This window comes from Borostomias antarcticus (genome assembly GCF_949987555.1).
Source record: "Borostomias antarcticus genome assembly, chromosome: 8".
Classification (NCBI taxonomy): Eukaryota; Metazoa; Chordata; class Actinopteri; order Stomiiformes; family Stomiidae; genus Borostomias; species Borostomias antarcticus.
Window position 1 is genome coordinate 13,946,803 of NC_140241.1, and position 22,100 is coordinate 13,968,902.

Sequence of the window (22,100 nt, forward strand, 5' to 3'; positions counted from 1 at the left end):
ATATCTAACTACACTGTATTGAGGTACCTACATCTACACCTATTGTACCAGGCCGACCCTGGCTCAGCTCAATTCAAATGTATGAAGTATTTTTAAAGTACAGGAATCCACGTTTTTGATAGGAAGTGAAAGTCTTCCATCACTCTTTCCTGGAAGCTTCTGGAAACAGCAGCTGAGTGCCGGAGCCTCTCTCCATGCCCCTGTCCACAGGTCAACTGGGTGCAGAACACTTGCTCATTCAGTTATTCATTTCTTTAATAAATATTTTTATTTATTCATCTGTAAATTGCACAAAAAACATACTAATAGAATTTTGGTTTTACACCCTGAATTGATTGGATAGGAATTGAATGGACCCCACAACCCTCGCAGCAGTGTTGTTGAGAGTCCACAGACCTCCAACCATGACTGCACCCTGACCTATCCTAGACTGTCCCTCCAACCATCACTGCACTCTGACCTGTCCTAGACTGACCTGTCCTAGACTGTCCCTCCAGACGCGTGCCAGGCTGTCCGTACTGTCGCCCCAGGCAATAGTATTCCCGTCACAGCCGAGTAACAATACGTCTCTTAAATGAACATGTTTCCTCCAGGACGAACGGCCTGTCTCCTCCTAGGACTCACAAGAAGACCTGTCTCCTCCTAGGACTCACAAGAAGACCTGTCTCCCCCCATGACTCACAAGAAGACCTGTCTCCTCCTAGGACTCACAAGAAGACCTGTCTCCTCCTAGGACTCACAAGAAGACCTGTCTCCCCCCATGACTCACAAGAACACCTGTCTCCTCCTAGGACTCACAAGACGACCTGTCTCCTCCCAGGACTCACAAGAAGACCTATCTCCTCCTAGGACTCACCCCACACCTCCACACCACAGCCTGATCACTCCTCCCAGGGACTCTGCTCCTGCGCTGTGAGGAGCACTTGAAGACGAGCCTCTGGTGTGTGAAGTCTGTGGGCTTCCAGCTCTGATGGAAACACCCTTCTTCCCTTCCTCTAACCAGCCAAAGTAACGCGCTCATCAAGAGGCTGTTCAGCTGCTCCGTCTATAAAACACAGTCTGGACCCTCAACTCCGTCACACAGTCTGGACCTTCAACCCCGTCACACAGTCTGGACCTTCAACCCCGTCACAGTCTGGACCTTCAACCCCGTCACAGTCTGGACCTTCAACCCCGTCACACAGTCTGGACCTTCAACCCCGTCACAGTCTGGACCCTCAACCGTGTCACACAGTCTGGACCTTCAACCCCGTCACACAGTGTGGACCTTCAACCCCGTCACAGTCTGGACCCTCAACCCCGTCACACAGTCTGGACCTTGAACCCCGTCACAGTCTGGACCCTCAACTCCGTCACAGTCTGGACCCTCAACCCCGTCACACAGTCTGGACCTTCAACCCCGTCACACAGTCTGGACCCTCAACCCCGTCACACAGTCTGGACCTTTAACCCCGTCACACAGTCTGGACCTTCAACCCCGTCACAGTCTGGACCCTCAACCCCGTCACAGTCTGGACCCTCAACCCCGTCACACAGTCTGGACCCTCAACCCCATCACACAGTCTGGACCCTCAACCCCGTCCCACAGGGGACTGATCTGAGACCAGTCATGTTTGAGAGAAGACACCTAGTTAGTCCCACAATGTCCACACTGTTAGGCTTGTTTTCTGTCGCCCCATCACGTAAACTAAACATCCTTTCTATCTGAGAGTATCTAGAACTACGCACACACACACCAACACACACACATACACACATCCACACACACTCACACAGGGGCACACTCCCATGCGGGAACTCACCGAAAAACATGCTGCTCTCCATCGCTGCTAGACATGGGGGTCTGAGTCTGCTCTCGGAAGCCCTGCCAGGGTGGGTGTGCACGTGTCCATGGGCGGCTGCCTGGGCATCTCTCACACCGTCGTCCTGTGCGTGTGTGCTGTGCGTGTGTGCTGAGCAAGAATCGGTCTATGTGCTAGCGCTGCTCTCTCCTCTCACTGTGGTCTGCTCAGCTCCGGTGCCTCATCTCTCTCTCTCTCTCCCTCCAGTCCTGCCTGTCCCCCTCCCCTCCTTTCCTCCCCTCCTACTCTTCTTGAGTGCTGCCGGGCCAACCCCTCTACTCCAGCTGCTCTCTCTGTGTCTCTCCTCCTCTCTCTCTCCCCCTCCCTCTCTCACTCTCTCTGTCTCTCTCACTCTCTCTGCCTCTCTCTCTATCTCTCTGTCTGTCTCTCTCTATCTCTCTCCCTCTCTTTCTCTCTCTCTAAAGTGTCTATCTATATTTTCCAACAACAGTTTCTTGTCTTGGTTCCTTTCCGGGGCTGGGGGAGGCATTTTGTTCTCCACTTTCCTTTTTGTTGGCTTTTCTTCCTTCCTCTTCTAGCCTCTCCTTCTCTCTTTCCGTTCACTCAATCTCTGTCTTACTCCCTCCCTCCCTCCCTCCCTCTCTATCTCTGTCTTACTCCCTCCCTCTCTATCTCTGTCTCTCTTTCTCAATCGCAGGCTGGTTGTAATCTGACTCTGGGAACAGAACTCATATCAGTGTACTGGTGCTGCAGCTGAGACATCTGCTCTCTCTCTCGTCCCTCTCTCTCTCTCTCTCTTTACCTCTCTCTCTCATCCCTCTCTATCTCTCTCTCCCTCTCTACCTCTCTCTCTCCCTCTCTCTCGTCCCTCTCTACCTCTCTCTCTCTCCCTCTCTCTCCCTCTCTCTCTCTCAGGTTCAGTACCAGGCATGGAGGACAGGACAATCGCAGCCAACAAGGAATATTAAGAAGGCTCTGTGATACACACTGTGTGTGTATGTTTGTGTGCGTGTGTGTGCGTGCCTGAGTGTGTTACGTTTGCACTGTATGCTTGTGTTGGGGTAGTAGAATGCTGCCAATGACTACAGTAATAATTCTCTGGGCAATCAAGCAAGCGTGAATGTGTGTGTGTGTGTGTGTGTGTGTGTGTGTGTGTGTGTGGACATGTGTGTGTGTTTCGTGTGTGTGTTGTGTGTGCGTGTGTGCTGTATGTGTGTTGTGTGTGTGTGTACGTGTGTGTGTACGTATGTTGTGTGTTGTGTTGTGTGTGTTGTGTGTGTGTGTTAGTGCGTGTTGTGTGTGTGTTGTGTGTGTGTGTTGTTTGTGTGTGTGTAATATGTGTGTTGTGTGTGTGTGTGTGTACTGGCATCTCCACAACCACTTAAACTCACCAAACTTGTCTTTGTTTTCACATGTCCTCTGTGATTGGTCCTCTGGATTGGTCCTCTGTGATTGGTTCACTGTGATTGGTCCTCTGTGATTGGTCCTCTGTGATTGGTTCACTGTGATGTTTTCTGAAGGTCAGACGGCATTGACCGCTCCAGTCTCACCACCCCATTGACTACAAATGAGACGGTCCTGATCAGAGCCAGTTTGTCCACACACACACACACACACACACACACACACACACACACACACACACACACACACACAACACACACACACACACATTGCGATAGCTAGCCAGTGACATCACAACTGTCTCCTCAAGACCGAAAGAAAATCAATGTTCTCAAGTGTTGTAATTTCTCTCTCCTGTTCTCCCTACAGGGTTCTCTCTCCTGTTCTCCCTACAGGGTTATCTCTCCTGTTCTCCCTACAGGGTTCTCTCTCCTGTTCTCCCTACAGGGTTCTCTTTCCTGTTCTCTCTACAGGGTTCTCTCTCCTCCCTACAGGGTTCTCTCTCCTGTTCTCTATACAGGGTTCTCTCTCCTGTTCTCCCTACAGGGTTCTCTCTCCTGTTCTCTCTACAGGGTTCTCTCTCCTGTTCTCCCTACAGGGTTCTCTCTCCTGTTCTCTCTACAGGGTTCTCTCTCCTGTTCTCCCTACAGGGTTCTCTCTCCTGTTCTCCCTACAGGGTTCTCTCTCCTGTTCTCTCTACAGGGTTCTCTCTCCTGTTCTCCCTACAGGGTTCTCTCTCCTGTTCTCTGTACAGACTCCTCGGTGGCGGGCATTTCCCTCTACACAGATGTTTTCAATTAATCGTAAATTCCTATTCTCACTTGCCATCCCCCACCCTCTCCTCTTTCCTGCTCCTCCTCCACCTCCTCTCCCCCCTCCTCCTCACCCTTCTCTTCCTTCTCCCCCTCTTCCTCCTCTTCTCCTCCTCCCCCTCTTCCTCCTGCTCCTCCCTGGGGTCTACTTCCAGTAAACACGTTTATTTCACATCTGAGACAGCAGCCTCTCTCGTACTTCTCTCATTCACCCCTCTCTTGTCTTCTCAGTTCTCCTCCTCTCTTTCTCTCCCTCTCTCTCTCCCCCCTCTCTCTCTCTCTCTCTCACTCCCTCTCTCTCTCCCTCCCTCCCTCCCTCTCGGTGTAGGAGGTGTTTTTTAACCTTGACTCCCAGGAGTCAGTGGGACGACGGCAGGTTATAAGTCACCATGAAGAGACCTGCAGCCTGGAGGAAGATGCCTCACAGGGCTTCACTCACACACACACACACACACACACACACACACTACGGATGAAATTCTTACTTGGTTTTAGGTAGATTTCAAAAACACGCTGAGTGGTCGGTCAAACTGGGTTCAAACAAAGACAATAGGTTTATTCTGATGTTACGTTTTGCAAAGCAGACTCTGAACGGAGATGTGTTTCCCACGCACAGAGTGGTGAATGGGACGAGGGAGTGTAATCTTATAACGTGGGAAAGGAAGTGACGTCAAGCATGACGAACAGGACAGGGAAGTGATGTCACACAGAAACAAATGCTAGTTTTAACAGACCGAGTCTGTTAGAGTGGGAACGAAACTACAAAGTTAGAAGAACAGTCAGGTAGGACAACAGAAAAGAACAAATGGTGTGGGTAACACATTAGTGAGACTGAAATTGCATTAACAACGCACGCACAAACACACACACACAGACACACACACTAGAGGATAATTTTTTTTCGTGATTCCCACAGGATGGGAGTCAATTTCACTTTTAATCACGTGATTGGGCAGGAACGGGAGTAAAAGTCAACGGGAGCAGACGGGAGTGGGAACTATGACAAGAAAATCAACGGGAGTGGACGGGACTGAAAACCATGATGCAGTTACAGTATATTTTATTTTTTTTCAAATCAAATCGATATTTGAACATTTCTCCCCAGCATCGAGTTAAACATTGCATTGATCACTTTTTGTAGTGTTCATTCAGTCACCCAACACTGCATCACAAGCAAAACGAACTACACCAGAAGTCTAGTAGGCCTGGGTTCAAAAAATCGATTTTCCGATTTTGAATCGATTCTCATTTTATTCCCTAGAGATCGATTCGTACGTCCATCGATTTTTTATTTATTTATGTATTTCCCCCCGTTAGTGTTGCACGTTCTGTACTTATTGTAGTTCAAATGTGTCTCGAAGAGGATATGCGCCTAGTTGACCGCACTTTTGTTTAGTCTCCGCCTCAAGCTTTCTTTACTATAAGAGAGCATAATAAACATTATAATGGGTAAAATCAGGTCAGATCAGATGCTTTATTCATCACATGTAGTGTACAGTAAAATGTTGCTCGTATTTCATTGTAGAACTGCGCACAGCGCGTTGCGCTCATGGATGTATTAATAGAACTGGATAGGGTCACTCCATTCACTGACTGCTCGAAAGAGTGAAGCCCTATTGAACCGCGCCATCTTTGCGTCACTGATACAGATGTGGGAACATAAGAATGTAACTTGACCCGCGGTATTCTAACAGGCGCTTTACGGCATTCCGCACCACCGCTTGCCTGCCCATAGGGGCGCAGTAATACCACTCATTGACCCATTGCTGTAGCTCATCTCGCACATTAGATGAGCCTACTGTTCTCAAACTCCTTGTTCTCTGTCTGGTTGTAATTTAATTATTACGAACAAAGCCTATCTATTTATAGTTTCTATCTCTGTAACTGTCGCCGGGTCTATATCTGTTAACTGTCGGGACAAGTAGAAGTTTAATACATTAGGCTGAGTGTTCTCATATGGAACATGGCATCAGGACGAGTAAGATGGCTAACGGAGATGACCAGAGATGTGTTTGAAATGGTTCACTCACTCCCTCCCTATTACCATGGATGTATTGAGTGCGACTCATAGTGAACTACATGGGGAATGATTTAACAGTTTTGGGACACTACATGGAATGTAACTGCGTAAGATATTCATGACTCAAACAAGCAGACGCGCCGATCACTGATGGCAGCAGGTTGAAATATCAGGTAGTATTCAGGTTCCATGTTTAGTTGAATGATAAATCCCATATAAACGGTTGGAATTCTAATGATGTGCAAGTGTGATTTTGTCAACATTAGTGCGGTCTGCTAATAGCAGCCTGTGAAGCTGCACGATAAGACCGTGATAGCAAGTTAGCTCACGACAGCAGCTTCCATAATATTAACGGTAGCTGTCGGTGGCTAAAAAGCAGATAGCTAACTTTACAACGATGATTCCTTAAGCTATTTTGATTTTGATGCTATTAGTTCAACTTCTGTTTCTCGGGCAGGAACGGAGACGAACTCGCATTAGTAGTGTTAAAGAATTTCAACTCATCACCCATGTGTTCAGTCCAAGATAGTTTTTCTGTTTATCTTACTCAATTGATGTTCCTGTTTTCTCTGAGTTTATTGTTTTACAATGTTTGTGGAAAGCAGAAGCTAACTCCATTATCCACTGCCATCTGTTTTGCCAGAGCAACTGGCACAACCCCCTGTCACGACACTGCCCCTTTAAAAGGGCTCTGCCTCCTATTGACGAGGCTCTCTGACTCGAATTCACTTCCTGTTGTGAGAGACCGCTTGCAAACGTATTGAAGAATAAAGATATTGTCTTTGTTTTAACCAGCTTGAATCGACCACTCGCGTGCTCTTATTCTTAATCCAAGTATTAAGAAAATAATATTAACAATATGGCGACGAGTCTTTAGACCGAATTGCGGTTTTCTGGGACAACTACGAGTTTTTTCGCGTGCTCCGGAGGCGAAGCGTGGATCCGCGGCAAGTTTGACTTGTGGAGTCAACTTCGAGCAGCCGGCGTAGTCTGCTGGCTAGTTTTCTCGAAGCCCTTCACCTCTGCAGCTCGCTAAAGGACTGGTACGTTGAGAATCTAAATCGTAGTGGTACGTTGTGTTTTTCAGCTGGAGACATTGACCATAGTTTTATTCGCACCGGTTATGTGATTCTGTGTTCTGCACTACATTTGTTTTGTTCTGCATTATACAAGGAGGTTACGTAGGCTGTTGGCCGCATGACTGTTTACGAAAACCGGCAGGTTTTCAGGAGTTTCTGTTACCTTGGATAAGCCTGGTTCTGTGTCGTGGGGTTGCGCGACTCAACGTGGTTTTTTTATTTACTCCAGTTGTGAGGGCACAACAACGGGGATGGCTGTGATAGTTCGAGAGGTTATTTGACGCCCCGGGTGATTTTGCTAAGTGAGCTAAGTTGTTTCATTTTGTTTGTCTTGTCTTGGGATTTCAGATCCTGTTTTCTGGGTTTTGTTTAGTGTTGAATTTCTGTACATGCTAGCTACGGTTTGGTTTTGCATTTAAGTGTCTGTTGTGCTGGCTTTGTTTTGTGTTCAGTGTTGGGGTTATTTTGGGATTTCTACGGCACTCTGTGCTCATCCTTTGTTCTTTTAATTCTGCTCCAAGCTACGTATCTTGTATTTCTGTTAGCTGTGGTTTTTGTCCTTTTGTTTCAATGCTTAGCTTCCCTGTGCTGGCTTGTTCATCCACATGGTTGGTTCCACATGTTGATTAGCCCACGTGCTTAGCTAACTTTGTGCACACGTGGTTGACTTCCTGTTTTGCTGCTTGTGAAAAAAAAAAAGAGAGAGAGGTCCTGTTTTTCCTCAACCATTTTGAGGATCCACCATTTTGGTTTCTGAAGTCTGCCATTTTGGGAAAAAAAAAACAACCTCTCAACACAGCAGTTATTGTGGTTTTTACTGTACTTTTGACATTTGTTTGTATTTGTAAAATGGGAACTACTGCTAGTACACCAAAACGGGAACCTTTACTGGGCGCTGCCAAGATAGTGGCATTAAAGTATGATCCGAGTGTGTGTGAGCAAATTACTTTATGGGCTAAAAATAGTGATTTTCCTCCTGTCTCGGGCACACTGTCTGTTAAGTTGCTAGGAAAAGTTAAGGGACAGCTTAAGGAGTTTCAATTAACTAAGCTAGGTAGGAAGTCAGAGAATGCCATTAACTGGTCTCACTTTCTTGCCTGGGAGACGACTGCAAATGACTCAATTGATAGAGCTGAAACTGCCCGCAACAAAAGGGAGGCTAGGAAGAACTCTGTCACTGCTAAAGCTGTTTATGTTAAGAAATTAATTCCTCCTTCGGACAACGACGACCTTTTAGAACCATGTCGTCTTTATCCTGATCCAAATATTCCAGTCCCTCAGGTTCAGCCAGGTTTAGTTCCTGGCCCTAGTCAGCAGGTCATCGTCCCTCCTCCAGCCCATGTGCTGCCCCCCCCTCTTCTAGTCCCGACATTTCAGCCAACCTCCATGGTTCACCACACCCCCCCTGCTCCTGCATTGTTACGGTTTACGACCCCTATTGCTGGTCCGTCATCTGTCCCCTCTCAGCATGTCCCCTCTCAGGTTTCACATCTCCCCTCTCCCTCATTTTTAACTGGATCTCCTTTTGGAGCCCACTCCCAAACTCCTTGGTTGTCTCAGATGTCACCCCCTCCAGGTTATTATTCTCATAGCAATACTCCGGCAGGGACCTCTTTTAGTGATGTTGACATTCAGTCTAAATTGGCTATTTCCTTCCCTGGAACTTCCCTTTCTGCTGGCCCATCCCCTTCATTGACTGACTCTATGACTCCTGATGACACCTCAGCCAAAGTCTCACCTTCTTTATTGACTCCCCCTGATACTACTCCTCCCCCTGCTCTTGATATTTCTCCCCCTGCTCTTGAAACATTAGAGGGCCATCCACATTATAGTCTTAGGTCTACTGGTCAGGTTCAGGAACAACAACTCTCTTCTGCATTAGGCAAGCTGCTATTGCCAATGATTAGATGCATTAATCCTGTACCTCAACCACCTCTGGGCCTACCAGGTCACGCCGCATGGAGCCCTTTTTCTGATGTCTACAGACCTTTCCGTTGTGATGAGCTGCGGGAGCTTGCTTCCTCATTACCTGATCCTGCTAAGGACATTGACAGTTTTGAGAGAGATGTGAATGCTGCCGTTCAGATGTACAGACCGCACTCTGAGGAACTTGAGGCTGTAATGAGGCTTGCGCTACGTCTCAAATGGGCTGATATAAGGGGTAATTTTGATGATAAATTGACTTTTGATGATCCTGGATTTGCACCTCAGGTGATACAGCTGCTGCAGAGAATCAGGCTCCGGTTCCCTCCACAAACTAACTGGGACCTGATCTCCTCCTGTAAACAGAAGCTGAATGAATCTTTCGATGATTTTTATGAACGCCTGGAGAAAACCTTTTCTCTCCACTCAGGCATGAATAAACATGCCAATGACTACAAGACTGTGTTGAAACAACAATTAATGAACAATGTTCTCCCTGCCCTTAGTGACCAAGTCAGGACTTCGTGTGTAAACTGGGAGACACAACCGCTAGAACAGGTCGTGGGTGTGTTCAGATTTGCAGAACGTTTCACTCTACTAAAGGAACAAAGGGAGGCTGCTGAAAAAAAGGACTCTGACGTGAAGCTGCAGGCTGCACAGGTTAGGTACTTCAACACCAATGCTCGCACAGAGCCACAGCAGAGAAATGGACAGCGTCAACAATCAAGGGAGAATAGAGGGACTCTGCAACCGCAGAGGACATTTCCAGAGAACATGTAGAGAATACGCTAAACAGCAAAGGTCTTCTCCTAACCAATGGGGATCTGCACCCCCTCCGGGAGTCTCTGTCAGTTCTCCACAGGGAGGTGGTTTCTGACTAGATGTAGGACAGGTAGGGAAAGCTAGGGAAAGTGAGTGTGTACGTGAGGAGGGGAGAATCATTCATATTCATCAATACCTTAATCTGCATACCAAACCATCTGATAATCCAACTGTAACTATGACTGTTAATGGGGAAAAATTGTTTTTTTTGGCTGACACAGGTGCTCATTCTTCTGTAATTAGTACTGCTAGCGTTACACAGCGTCCTCAAGTGACTGAGGAGCTTGCTAAAACTGTTGGTGCTGCAGGCATTGTGAAATCTGAAAGAGTGACTGTTCCATTGAAAGTGGAAGTAGATGATTGTCAGCTAACACACCAGTTCATTTTGAGTGAATGTTGTCCAGTGAATCTTTGTGGGCGTGACTTGTTATGTAAGCTAGGTTTCCAGATGACCTGCTCCTCAGAAGGTGTCACCATACTCAGATCATCAACAATGACACCTCCGGAGGTGACAACCATGTACAACGACGCGCCTACCGATTGGTCTTATAATTGAGTGAAGGCGACCATCCCGGATGCCAGAGAGGGTTTCTTGCATCAACTCCAGCCAGGCCAATGGGTGGTGATCCGGGACCTGAAACGGAAGGCGTGGAATAGTGCTCGTTGGCTGGGCCCATACCAGATCTTGCTGACAACCCAGACGGCCATCAAAGTAGCTGAGAGGACGTCTTGGGTACACGCCACCCACTGCAGGCTGGTTCCAAACCAAGACGAGGCCAAACGGCCAAAAGATTCCAACAACCAAGATGCATTACCCGGTGTCACCACCAGGGCGAAAGCTCACTCTCTGGTCTCCTCATCTGAGGAATCAGACCAAGGATAACACACCCTATCTTTTCCTCATTGCTGTCATGATGACAACTTTGACCACTGCCCCAGCAACGCCCAATCATAATCCAACCACACTCCCCCTAACGCACCTACTCGCACCCCCCTTGAAAGAGAACTCGGACCAGTTCTCTCCTGAAACTGAAACCATTGAACGAAGGAAAAGACAAGAACACACCCCAGTATTCGTTTGTCCCATTGAGCGTTGCACTCCACTTGACTGTTGGATCTATACGATAGACGAAGATGGATGGAAGATGCTGCATACTGCTTATGTGAGATTTGAAAGTAACAAACGATTCCCAGGTTCTACTGTTGTAACTGTGACTGAAGTTAATGTAGAAAAAGACTCTCCTTATTGGTGTGTTTTAACTAAAGATGTTATGCGAGTATCAAGAACAAAGAATTATGGAGTTGACATTTGTAGATCTGTTCCAGATTATCCTCAAGGTACTGTGTTTAACTGCTCTATGCACCTAACCAAATCAGCTAAGTCAATTGGACAGGAAAAGAAGCATCCTAATGAAGCTATTAGTATAGTCAGAGACTTTGCACATAGAATGAACTACGCTAACTGTTGGATTTGTCAAAATGTACCTCTTAGTACTTCTGCACCCATATTTTATCCAATTCCTTTAACCCAAGCAGAATGGTCACACTATGACTGGCAGGGTTTAGCTACTCATGTTTTCTCTGCTCCTGGACAATCCTCTGCTTGTCATTTTCATGTAGGATTAGATAGACTAGGTAACTCCTATACAGGGATTGAAGAGGTTATTCTAAGCAAATTAACACTAGAGGTTAATGAGAATCATAGACCTTCTAATTTCTCCCGCCTTATTCTGTTCAAGGTTACACACTTTTCTGAAATAGCTGGACAGGGATTGGTTCACAATATTCAAGTTATATTAGTCCAAATAGACAATCATGCACCGAGTACTAGGTTAGCTTGCACAGCTGTATCTACTACAGTTAATTGGCGAAATTCAATTACCATTTCTGGATTAAAATGTCAAATTATCGATTGCATCATTAAAGCACAAACAAAATTGCATCCTCAAGAAATGGAACCTCAAAATCAAGTCGACCAATTCAAAGTAGTACCTCTTCAACAGGTTACAGCCTGTATTGATCTTTTCAGATACAACACACAAATTAGGACACAAATTAATGATCTAGGCACTAGCTCCTGCGTTGCTCCTATCTACGAATTCTTATATCCAGGTTCAGCGATAGGCCTTCCAAAAGGTGTATTTTTAGTCTGTGGCGATACAGCTTATTCAACCCTAAATAGCAACAGTGTAGGAAGATGCTATCTTGCTCATTTAATTCCCATGATTAGGAAGGTGGATCACGCTGAAATGAAGGTAATTCATCATCAATCAAATTATAGACATCGTCGTGCTGTATCACCCTTTCAGTTTATTTTTGGTGTATTTTTCCCTAACTATGGCATGTATAACACCCAAACTGAACTCATGACTCTCTCCGCTGTCTTGGCGGATCACTTGAATGCATCAGACAGAGTAATTTCAGCCTTAGCTAAGGAGGTGAATGAAATGAAGAAAGTTGTGCTACAAAATAGGTTTGCCTTAGATATAATTCTTGCTAGTAAAGGAGGAACATGCGCGATTGTAGGGTCAGAATGCTGTTCGTTCATCTCAGATCCAAATGCCACATTAACAGAGTTCCATGAATCAAACATGAAAGGTATTCAGATCTTAAAGACTGTCCATGGGTTTAATGCTTGGGGAATTTTCGATAATGCTTTTTCAAGTTCTGGAAATATTCTCAGATCTCTAGGTATCATTTTTATGATTATTATTTTGATTATTATTATTATTGGCATTGTTCTTAAGTGTATTGGAAAGTGTTTGAATACTGTTACAGATATGCCCATTACTGCATTAATGTTCAAAGGAGAAGTTGAATTAGACCTTCATTCAACTCAAGAACTTAGTCAAGTCTGTGCCATTGGAAATAAGGATTTTGAATTGTTTTGAAACTTGAAGTTTTTTTCCTCTCAAAAGAAAGAGGTTTTTTTTTCCACTCATGAATATATGAAATCTGTATTAGATTAGTATCATGTTATCTTTTTACCTTGCTTATGCCAAATTGAAGTGAGGAGTTTTGGTACGTGATTGCATATAGGAAGAAATTAATCTTGGTGTGTTAAATAACCTTGAGTTTATTAATCTTTATAATGCACCACCTAGTGGAGAATAGATTACTTCCTTTCCATATGTGTAGAATTAGGTTTTTACCAAATCTGTTTGACTATTTTTATGATATTGTATTATTTGATTCCACATGGTTGATCTTTTCAATTATATTATTATTGTTGTGGATGTTTTACCCACAAGATTGGGGAATTGTTAAAGAATTTCAACTCATCACCCATGTGTTCAGTCCAAGATAGTTTTTCTGTTTATCTTACTCAATTGATGTTCCTGTTTTCTCTGAGTTTATTGTTTTACAATGTTTGTGGAAAGCAGAAGCTAACTCCATTATCCACTGCCATCTGTTTTGCCAGAGCAACTGGCACAACCCCCTGTCACGACACTGCCCCTTTAAAAGGGCTCTGCCTCCTATTGACGAGGCTCTCTGACTCGAATTCACTTCCTGTTGTGAGAGACCGCTTGCAAACGTATTGAAGAATAAAGATATTGTCTTTGTTTTAACCAGCTTGAATCGACCACTCGCGTGCTCTTATTCTTAATCCAAGTATTAAGAAAATAATATTAACAGTAGCAAAGCAGCTAGAGGAATGATCTTAACATTAGCTAACTGCTTTAGCTACTGCTAGCTACCGTCTTCTTCACTTCTCCTTCGGTAAAACATGACACTGTTGGGTTGTGGTATTGTGGAGGGCTTAGGCAGAAGCAGGAAGAGAAACCACTTTTGCCCCATATAAGTAAAATAATGGTCTCATAAGCATTTTCGATTGTAAAATTGTGTTCACTTGTTTTAGTTTGCAAACATATATGCAATGTTCTTAGCATTCCCAGCTTTGTATGTAGTTTTAATGTGAAAGATACATCTTGAATGCAGTCAAGACAAATTATTTTGCCTCATAACTTTTGTCAAACCAACTGGTTCCAGTCAATTGCATTATAGGCTATAGGCTACTTTCGTTTACAATGACGTTACCTTATGAACACAAATAGCTTAACCTATAGGCCTACATAAAAACAATAGCCTAAAACCATGTTTATTTACAATGTATTTTCTTTTATTGATAGCATGCCAATAGTTAGGGTGAGGAAAACGACGCGCGGTCTCTTTAGCCCTGAGACCATCAGGCAGGCAGCTCAGGAGGTCGTTGAAGGCTATATATATTATTATGATATTATGTCTAATAATACATTCGTTGAAAGTACACAGGCTGATCTACTATACGGAATTGGACCGAGGAGTGTTCTCATATAGAACTAGGCTGCACACGCCCGCCCGCGACAACCCTACTAACACAGTACGTAAAACTGACGGGACACATTGGTGTAATTGTGGTAACTTTGCGACGGTACCAGCAGCGGACCTAGCTGACACTTGCCTTTTCAGTCGCAAAATAACCAAAGTAGCCGTCCTCAAGGAAACTGTAAGGGAACGTAGCCGCCACTGCTGCTTAAATCCGTAACTACGATGTAATTAAATAACGTGACAATGTGGTTACATCACAGACCCAATCTGACTTTATTGGAAATGTGTCACAGTGGGTCAGAACATTTGTAAATTACTTAGGTTTTAAAATAAATTTTGAAGTCATACAGTTAGAGAATTGTAATAATGAGGAGAAATCCTGCATGTCTGTTTTGTGTGTAATTTCTCATTTACAGTTAATATTAACACTAAAGATTTGCAGTCTAGGCCTAATAAAAATAATGATAAAAAATATGCCTATGAATAAAGTCCTAATTTTGCAACCTAAATGTGAGCAATGAACGCTGAGCAGTGAACGTAGAATGCAAGGCATTGGGCTACTTTCTTAGGTGACACAATTGAAGAACTAGACAAACAAGTTACACACTCTGGTACAGTAGGTGGCTGTATGCACATTAAAGTTGTTTGCGATCCGCCACTAAACCCAGCGAAGAAGAAGAAGACGACGGGTTAAACTTCCGCTCCGTTTGAAACAGGAACGATTGAGAAAGACCAACACGCTGTCTTTGTCCCCGCGACAACACAGATCCTGTAAGTATCTCAATTTCAATGTATACATAGCTAGCTATGTATTTTGGTATCGTCCCAGATAAAACACCAACGTTATGTGCAAGCTACCCTTTTGTAATGATTATCTATATGCAGATGCTCTCTTTCCAATGTTAGCTAACTAGCTAGCCAGCTAACGTGATTAGCCTTTTTCTGTACATCATGGCTAGCTAAGTAGCCTACGTAAAATTACTCTGTCGCAATTATTGTTATAACTTTCGCTTTTGTGTAATTGTAGCTTAAATTATAATGTTGGCTTGGCAACTTGAGAATATTTCAGTTGTGTACACTATAACTTTTATGAAGTGTTGTCGTGGGTGTCATGGAATTTTACACCTAGTCTCAAGACTATTCAGAGATTCTTTTCTTTTCTTTAAAACCTATTCATCCAGTCCCCTGCCTTTTGCTATTGTAAACACCTCAACCTTTTGTTTCTCTCTCTCTTTTGTAATTGTAAACACCTCCTCTACCTCGCTCTTCCTCATCTCTTTGTTTAAGTCAGAAGGGCCACACCTTCGTCCTTCCCGTCCTGGCTCAGACCTTTTGTTTTCTTTGTTTATATTCAAAGTGCGTTTTCATCCCTCGACCACTGTTTGATATCCGTCACCTTACGATGACGTATAGACGACTCAGCCAATCAAAATGTCGGCTGCACCACATCCTTGTTTTGAGCAGATATAAGGAGGATATCTGGCGAGCTCATGTTACTTCTGTTGGTGAACCACTCTGTGTTTTATCTTGAGGTCCGTTTGCAATCGTATTGTTTTCTTAATAAATCTGACTGAACCTATTTTTGAGCGAACCTGGGCTTTGGCAAATACTTCATTTTTCGAAATCTCAACTGCGACGGGGATGGGATCGACTGCCGTGAGATTCGCCTGGAGTGGAAGCAAAGGAAGCAGACGTGCGGAGCAGTAGCGGCTCTGGAAATCTTCTCTCTTTGCGCTATTGCATTGGTTCGGAGAAGTCCGCCGTTGGTTCCACTCGGCTAAACTCACGGTACGTTGAAAAACGAATCCTTTTATGCGTGGTATTTGCCTTGGTTTCGTTTCAGATTGTGTTGGTCTAGATTATTGAAAACAGAAACCCCGGCGTGTTTTTTTTTTTTTAAGTAACTAAGGAGTTGTGAACAACAATAGATATATTTATATTGTATTGTCCTTTGACTTCGTCCTTGTTTCGTTACGAGGGTATATGCCGTTCAGAAGAAGTGTGAGTTTGGTCTCGTGAATTTGTTCCCCTGCAGTTGATGTACAGTTAAGGTTGTTTATCGGTTGCAGCTTAGAACGGTTTTTGAGTTAATACGCCAAAGAGTTGGCACAGAACGGGCTTCCCTTTGACCGGTCGTAGGAGTTGTACCGTTGTATTTTTTTCTCAGCGGAGGTAGCTACGGGAGTGGTTTGGTAGTAGTCCGACCCGCGTTTCTGGTAGAAGCGTTTGTCCCTTTGATCCCGGGTGGTTTGGTAAACCTAAACGAGTTTTAGCTTTGACCAAAGGCTGGTGCAGCCGGGCAAGCATATGGGTTTTTGCTTGTCGTAAACGTGGGCCTGTGTGTTCGTCCTGTGTTCGTCCTGGGTTCGTCCTGTGTTCGTCCTGTGTTCGTCCTGGGTTCGTCCTGTGTTCGTCCTCTTTGTTCGTTCTTTGTGTTGCGTCCCTGCACGGGTTTGTTAGTCTGCTGTTTTACTGTTGGAGTTTCGGCTCTGTCTTGTATTGTTTGTTAAGCGCGCCATTGATCCAGGTAAAGTATTGTAAGTATTTTGTACACTGTTTCTTTGTTTCTTTCGAAATTGTATTCCTTTGTTTATTTCCCGCCTGTTTTTACTATACTTTTCTTTTCACCGTTAGTTTTGAATTATAGGCTGTAGGGTATTGTGTTAATTATGAATACCAATACTAGTTCGCTGTCTGGGCCAGCTAAGATTGTTGCGCAAAGGTTTTGGGATGATGCTTGTGTGCAGTTTTTGATCTGGGCGAAGCATTCTGATTTCCCCCTGTCCGGTACACTCAAGATTAGTGAGTTAGCGACTGTTAGGGCTCAGTTACAGGCGTTTGAGATGACTAGGTTAGGAAGGGAGCCTGGAAATGCGATAGATTGGAATGCATTCAGGAAGTGGGAAATAGTCGCACACGAGTGTTTTTTCAAGTCAGAAAGACGCGTAGCTGAGGAAGTTAATCAGAGAGGTGAATATTCAGAGTCCCTCCCCCCTCCTAGTCATTCCGTTTTGAACTCTATCACGCCGACTCGGCACTCAGAGCTCACACATCCTTCCCAAACGATGACTGGTTCACCCGCTGTTGTAGCTGCTGCCCCGCCTCCCAACTCTGTTTTTCCGTCTGCTCCCAACCAACAACGACCACAGGGTCGTCACACGAACAAGAATCGTAGGGATAGAAACAGAATGGACTACAGAATGAAACCGAGGGAGGGAAACGAAAACGGAGACAGAACTGACGTGTGTTTTCACTGTGGTAAAACTGGTCACTGGATCAGGAACTGTCGCAGTTACCGCAGGCAAATTGAAAGGGAGAATCCTGCAACCTGGGATTCGGCGCCACCTGCTGGGGTTCCCTTGAAAAACCCACAAGGTAGATTTTAACTAGCCAATATAGACTTATTTTTTTAAGGTAAATAAACAGGACAAAAGAGAAATAAAAGACTCCCGCACACACTTTTTCTCTGCTTTAATCTTTTTTTAAACAACGTTTCGGTGTTGCCACCTTCATCAGGACAGATTTTGGTTACAATGAGGACATGGGTTCTTTTTAAACACCACCATGCAAAGTGTTAAACACCACCATGCAAAGTGATTGGATAATTGATGGGTGTGTGTTTCCCATCCCCATTGGCTAGTGAGATGACATCATCAAACGACATCACTGCAGGGAGAACCAAAGAGGCAAGACTAGAAAAAGACATCGCATTACATACAGTACACAACACCAACACTCCCATGAAAAACACTCTGGAGAAAAAACTCTAAAAGATTTGACTCTTAATCAGACACCTGTCTATCAGCACATTGTATCCAGCAGTGCATAGAACACACCGCAGTTTGTCCCATCATGGTACACAAAACCAATCTCTCATACACAGGATACAATAGGAACACATACAAATATATTTCATAAACACACACTTAAATCAAGTTCATCATTAAGCCCAAAAGAAGTCCCATATGTTTGGAGCTCTGTTATCCAAAAGGCCTCTCTTTTAAGAAGTGCTTCTTTAAGGTCGCCTCCACGTCTAGAAAGGACCACTTTTTCAATCCCACAATAGCTAAAGGCTGTTATGGGATGTTTGGCCTGTTTAAAGTGGATGGCTATTGGGCTATCTGGGTTGCTGTTGCGAATGGCTGAGCGGTGTTCAGCCATACGGACCTTCAAAGCTCTAGTAGTCATCCCAACATAAGCCTTGGAACAGCTGCATTTAATTAAATAAATGACTCCTGTTGTTGAGCATGTGATGACACCACGTATTTTGTATTTCTTTCCTGTCAAAGGGTGTGAAAAAGTATTACATTTGGTAGTGCAGTTACACTGTGCACACCTTCCACATTTGTAGTTGCCATCTGGTAGAGGAGGTATACAACTAGGTCTTTGATAAAGACAGTCAGCATGCACTAGCTTATCTTTCAAATTCTTACCCCTACGGAAAGCAATTCTAGGAGGTGTAGCAAACAAATGGCCAGCTTTAGGATCACTAGAGAGGATATGCCAATGCTTTCTGATAGAATGTTTAATTTCATGTGCTCTATCAGTGAAGTTGAGGACACAGACTGTGGATGGCTTGCTTAATCCCCCTGTGACTTCACTCTTTGTAGGGCTGTGTCCAGATTCTCTTCCCTATACCCTCTTTGTTTGAAACGTGATTTCATTATGTTCACCTGTTTATCAAAACATTCCTCTTTCTCACAGATTCTTTGCAGCCTATGGAACTGGCCCACTGGAATAGCATCCTTCACATATTGTGGATGGTAACTATCCATATGTAAAAGAGTGTTCCTATCTGTTGGCTTTCTAAAGAGGTCCGTGATCAATTTGTTGTTCTCTTTTGTAATACATAGATCCAAAAAATTGATTGTCTGATTGCCATGTTCCAATTTAAAAGTAAGAAACTCACTTTTACTGTTCAACCAGTCTGTAAATTCTGAAAGTTGATCGAGTGACCCAGTCCACAAGAAAATAATGTCATCAATGTATCGTTTCCAATACCTAATGTAAGGCAAGTATGGGTTCTCTGTGCTTTCTAACACATGTTTGATTTCAAATAGACCAACATACAGGTTTGCGTAGTTGGGTGCCATTGTGGTTCCCATCGCAGTTCCCATAATTTGCAAGTAAATAAACAGGACAAGACATATGTAGCTGAAGACGTAAGGTTTGTGCATGATAGTGGGGGGAATAGATAATGTTTGCCAGTGTCTTAATCTGAATACAGCATCTCCTAACCCAATTATATATTTTTAAATGGTTATGTTAAATATCTCATGTTTATAGTTTGAGGCACATTCATCGGGTCTGAGTGTTTTTTCTGAGTGTTTTTACAGACAACTGTCGTTCCGGGAGTGATGGGTGAATGCCGAACCAGGAGACGGTGGTTCGTGGAATGCAGGGCCAACGCCATGTCACCGACTCACTGTGACCGACAGATAAGTATGACATAGGAAAGAGACCATTTTTGTCCGAAGCGGCCCAATACTCTGTCCTCAAATGCAGAAGAGGGAAGTTATTTAGATATACAATATTTAATAATTAGCTATACAAATGAAGCTTTGATTGATTTTTTTGATTAATTGATAATTGATGTTTTGTTAATTGTAAATGAAGCCAGTTCATTTTAGTGTCATTTTTATTTGAGTGATGCATTTTTTTTCCCCCATCTCTGTTTTTATCCTGACTTCAGGGAATTTATTTCTACCCTTAGGGGGTGTTATTTTGTTGAGACGAGAATGTGTTTATTTTATTTTATTTCATAAAATCGTGAGAGAAATTCTAGAGCAAAATCCAATTGCTTTGATCATGACTGGGGACTGGGCGTGTTAAAGTCATTCTTACACTGCCCCTGATGTCACTGTAGGCTACTGCAGAGCCTAGATCCCTGCTACTGTCCGATTCGGTAAATGAACAAAAGCTAGATTCCCCACTGACAAACTACATAGACTGACGAGCCGACTGGCTCTAATGACACTTGAACAGACACCCTGTTTAAGTTTTCCTGACTGAATAACACAATTTTTCCCCAAAGCAGGAGCTTGCACTTAACCATGTTTCTGAGTATCTCCAACAGACTGCTGATAACCGTTCCTGACCAAAGAGGGGAACAGGGAGACCAGACCAGAGGACTCAAAGAGGGGAACAGGGAAACCAGACCAGAGGACTCTCCTTTTGCTCTTCTGTTTTGTCTCTGTTGTCTCTCTCATCTGTGGACCACAGACGGAGCACTTCATCAGCCTGTACTGGGGGAGCGGGAGCGCCGAGGTGGCCCTCCAGCAGCACGACCCGGGCCGGCCCTACGTGGAGCAGTACCGTGTGGACCGGGTTCAGTTCAAGAGCCTGTACGTGCTGCTGGCGCCCTGGCTGTGTGGGGTCCACACGGACACCGTGTCCCACCGCACCTTCACCCTGCTGAACCAGGACAGGGACTCCCTCCTCACCTTCCGAGAGCTCGCTGGCTGACCGCTCTATGTAGACCTGCCCAATGGGGAGACAAGAGACTACCAGGAGCAGATGAGCAGCCTGAGAACAGGCCAGAAAACATGGAAGAGAAGTAGATGTTGCGGGGTGAACCTACCCGTCAAAGATGGAACAATCAGCACCAGGACATTCTGGCCTGTGTGGAATAGCTGTCAAAAGTAGCTGAGAGGACGGTCCATGCAGCCGAACCAGAGATCTCAAGGGCAAAGCGGTCACTGCCACACTGTCCTCTCCTCTGATGAGCAATCGGAGAGTGACCTTGACGGTCACCGCCACACTCTCCTCTCCTCTGATGAACAATCGGAGACTGACCTTGCCGGTCACCTCCTTCTCGTGGTTGTGGTATGACAACGTGGACAATCTCAACAGCAATGACTGCACCTCTAACCGCACACACTGGAACCTACATTAAACATTCAGAGACGCAAACATGGAAGCTATGATCCAGAGGAGATTACATGCGATTATTCACAACAAGAGTGAATGAACTTTGAAATTATCTTGAAAAAATATCATATTTGTTTACAAGAGTTACAATGGTTGAAACATGAGTTGATAAATAAGTTTGGGTTTTTCCTCTAAATTGACCAAGAGGTTTTTTGCCCTTCTTAAACTGGTAACCATTTATCTTTTTGCCTTGTTCAAACTTTAAATCAAGGTTTTTTGGTGAATGGTTGTCCACTTTTAGACTATAAATAGTATATAATCATGTCATCTTTTTTTTACCTTGTTTCCTGTCAAATTTCTGAAACAAGGGAGTTTTGGTGCGTGATTTGCATGTGGAAAGAAAATAATCTATTTTTGTTAAATATTTCACAATGAAATTCGTTTTTTATTCTTGCTCCACCTAGTGGAGAGATTACTTCCTTTCCACATGTATAGCATAGAGTTTTTACAATTTTGTGTTTGTAATTGATTTTTTTTTTTATTTTTTTTATTATGCTTATTTTATATTTGATGTATATATTTTATGTGGCTGTTCAGCAACAGATGAGGGAGTTGTCATGGAATTTTACACCTAGTCTCAAGACTATTCAGAGATTATTTTCTTTAAAACCTATTCATCCAGTCCCCTGCCTTTTGATATTGTAAACACCTCAACCTTTTGTTTCTCTCTCTCTTTTGTAATTGTAAACACCTCCTCTACCTCGCTCTTCCTCATCTCTTTGTTTAAGTCAGAAGGGCCACACCTTCGTCCTTCCCGTCCTGGGGCCTCATTTATCATTGAGGTACGCCATATTTTACACGGTCTTTTTCGCGATTTCAGGCGTACGCCATTTCCCCCCCCCACATTGCGATTTATCAAGCCGAAAGGGCGAAAATTTAGTCGCCTTTCTCCGTGCTTTTGTAGGACACCTCTCAACTTGTCCTACCGATTTACACGGTGTTCTACGCCCTTTTTGAACACAGGGGGAACTGGCGACGCAGGTGGTGCGTCAGTGAATTA

General features: G+C 44.2%; 1 protein-coding gene across 1 annotated transcript in view; it reads right to left on the bottom strand.

Annotated features, from left to right (window-relative positions):
- Positions 1-1,837, bottom strand: part of znf385d (zinc finger protein 385D) — a gene marked incomplete at both ends in the record, with an annotated part of 65,853 nt that extends 64,016 nt beyond the window's left edge. The window contains 2 exons of the mRNA XM_084442481.1: positions 1,109-1,241; positions 1,803-1,837. Coding sequence (XP_084298607.1) covers positions 1,109-1,241; positions 1,803-1,837 — 168 coding nt within the window. The remainder of the gene's footprint in view (positions 1-1,108; positions 1,242-1,802) is intronic.
- Between the last annotated feature and the right edge of the window lie 20,263 nt (positions 1,838-22,100).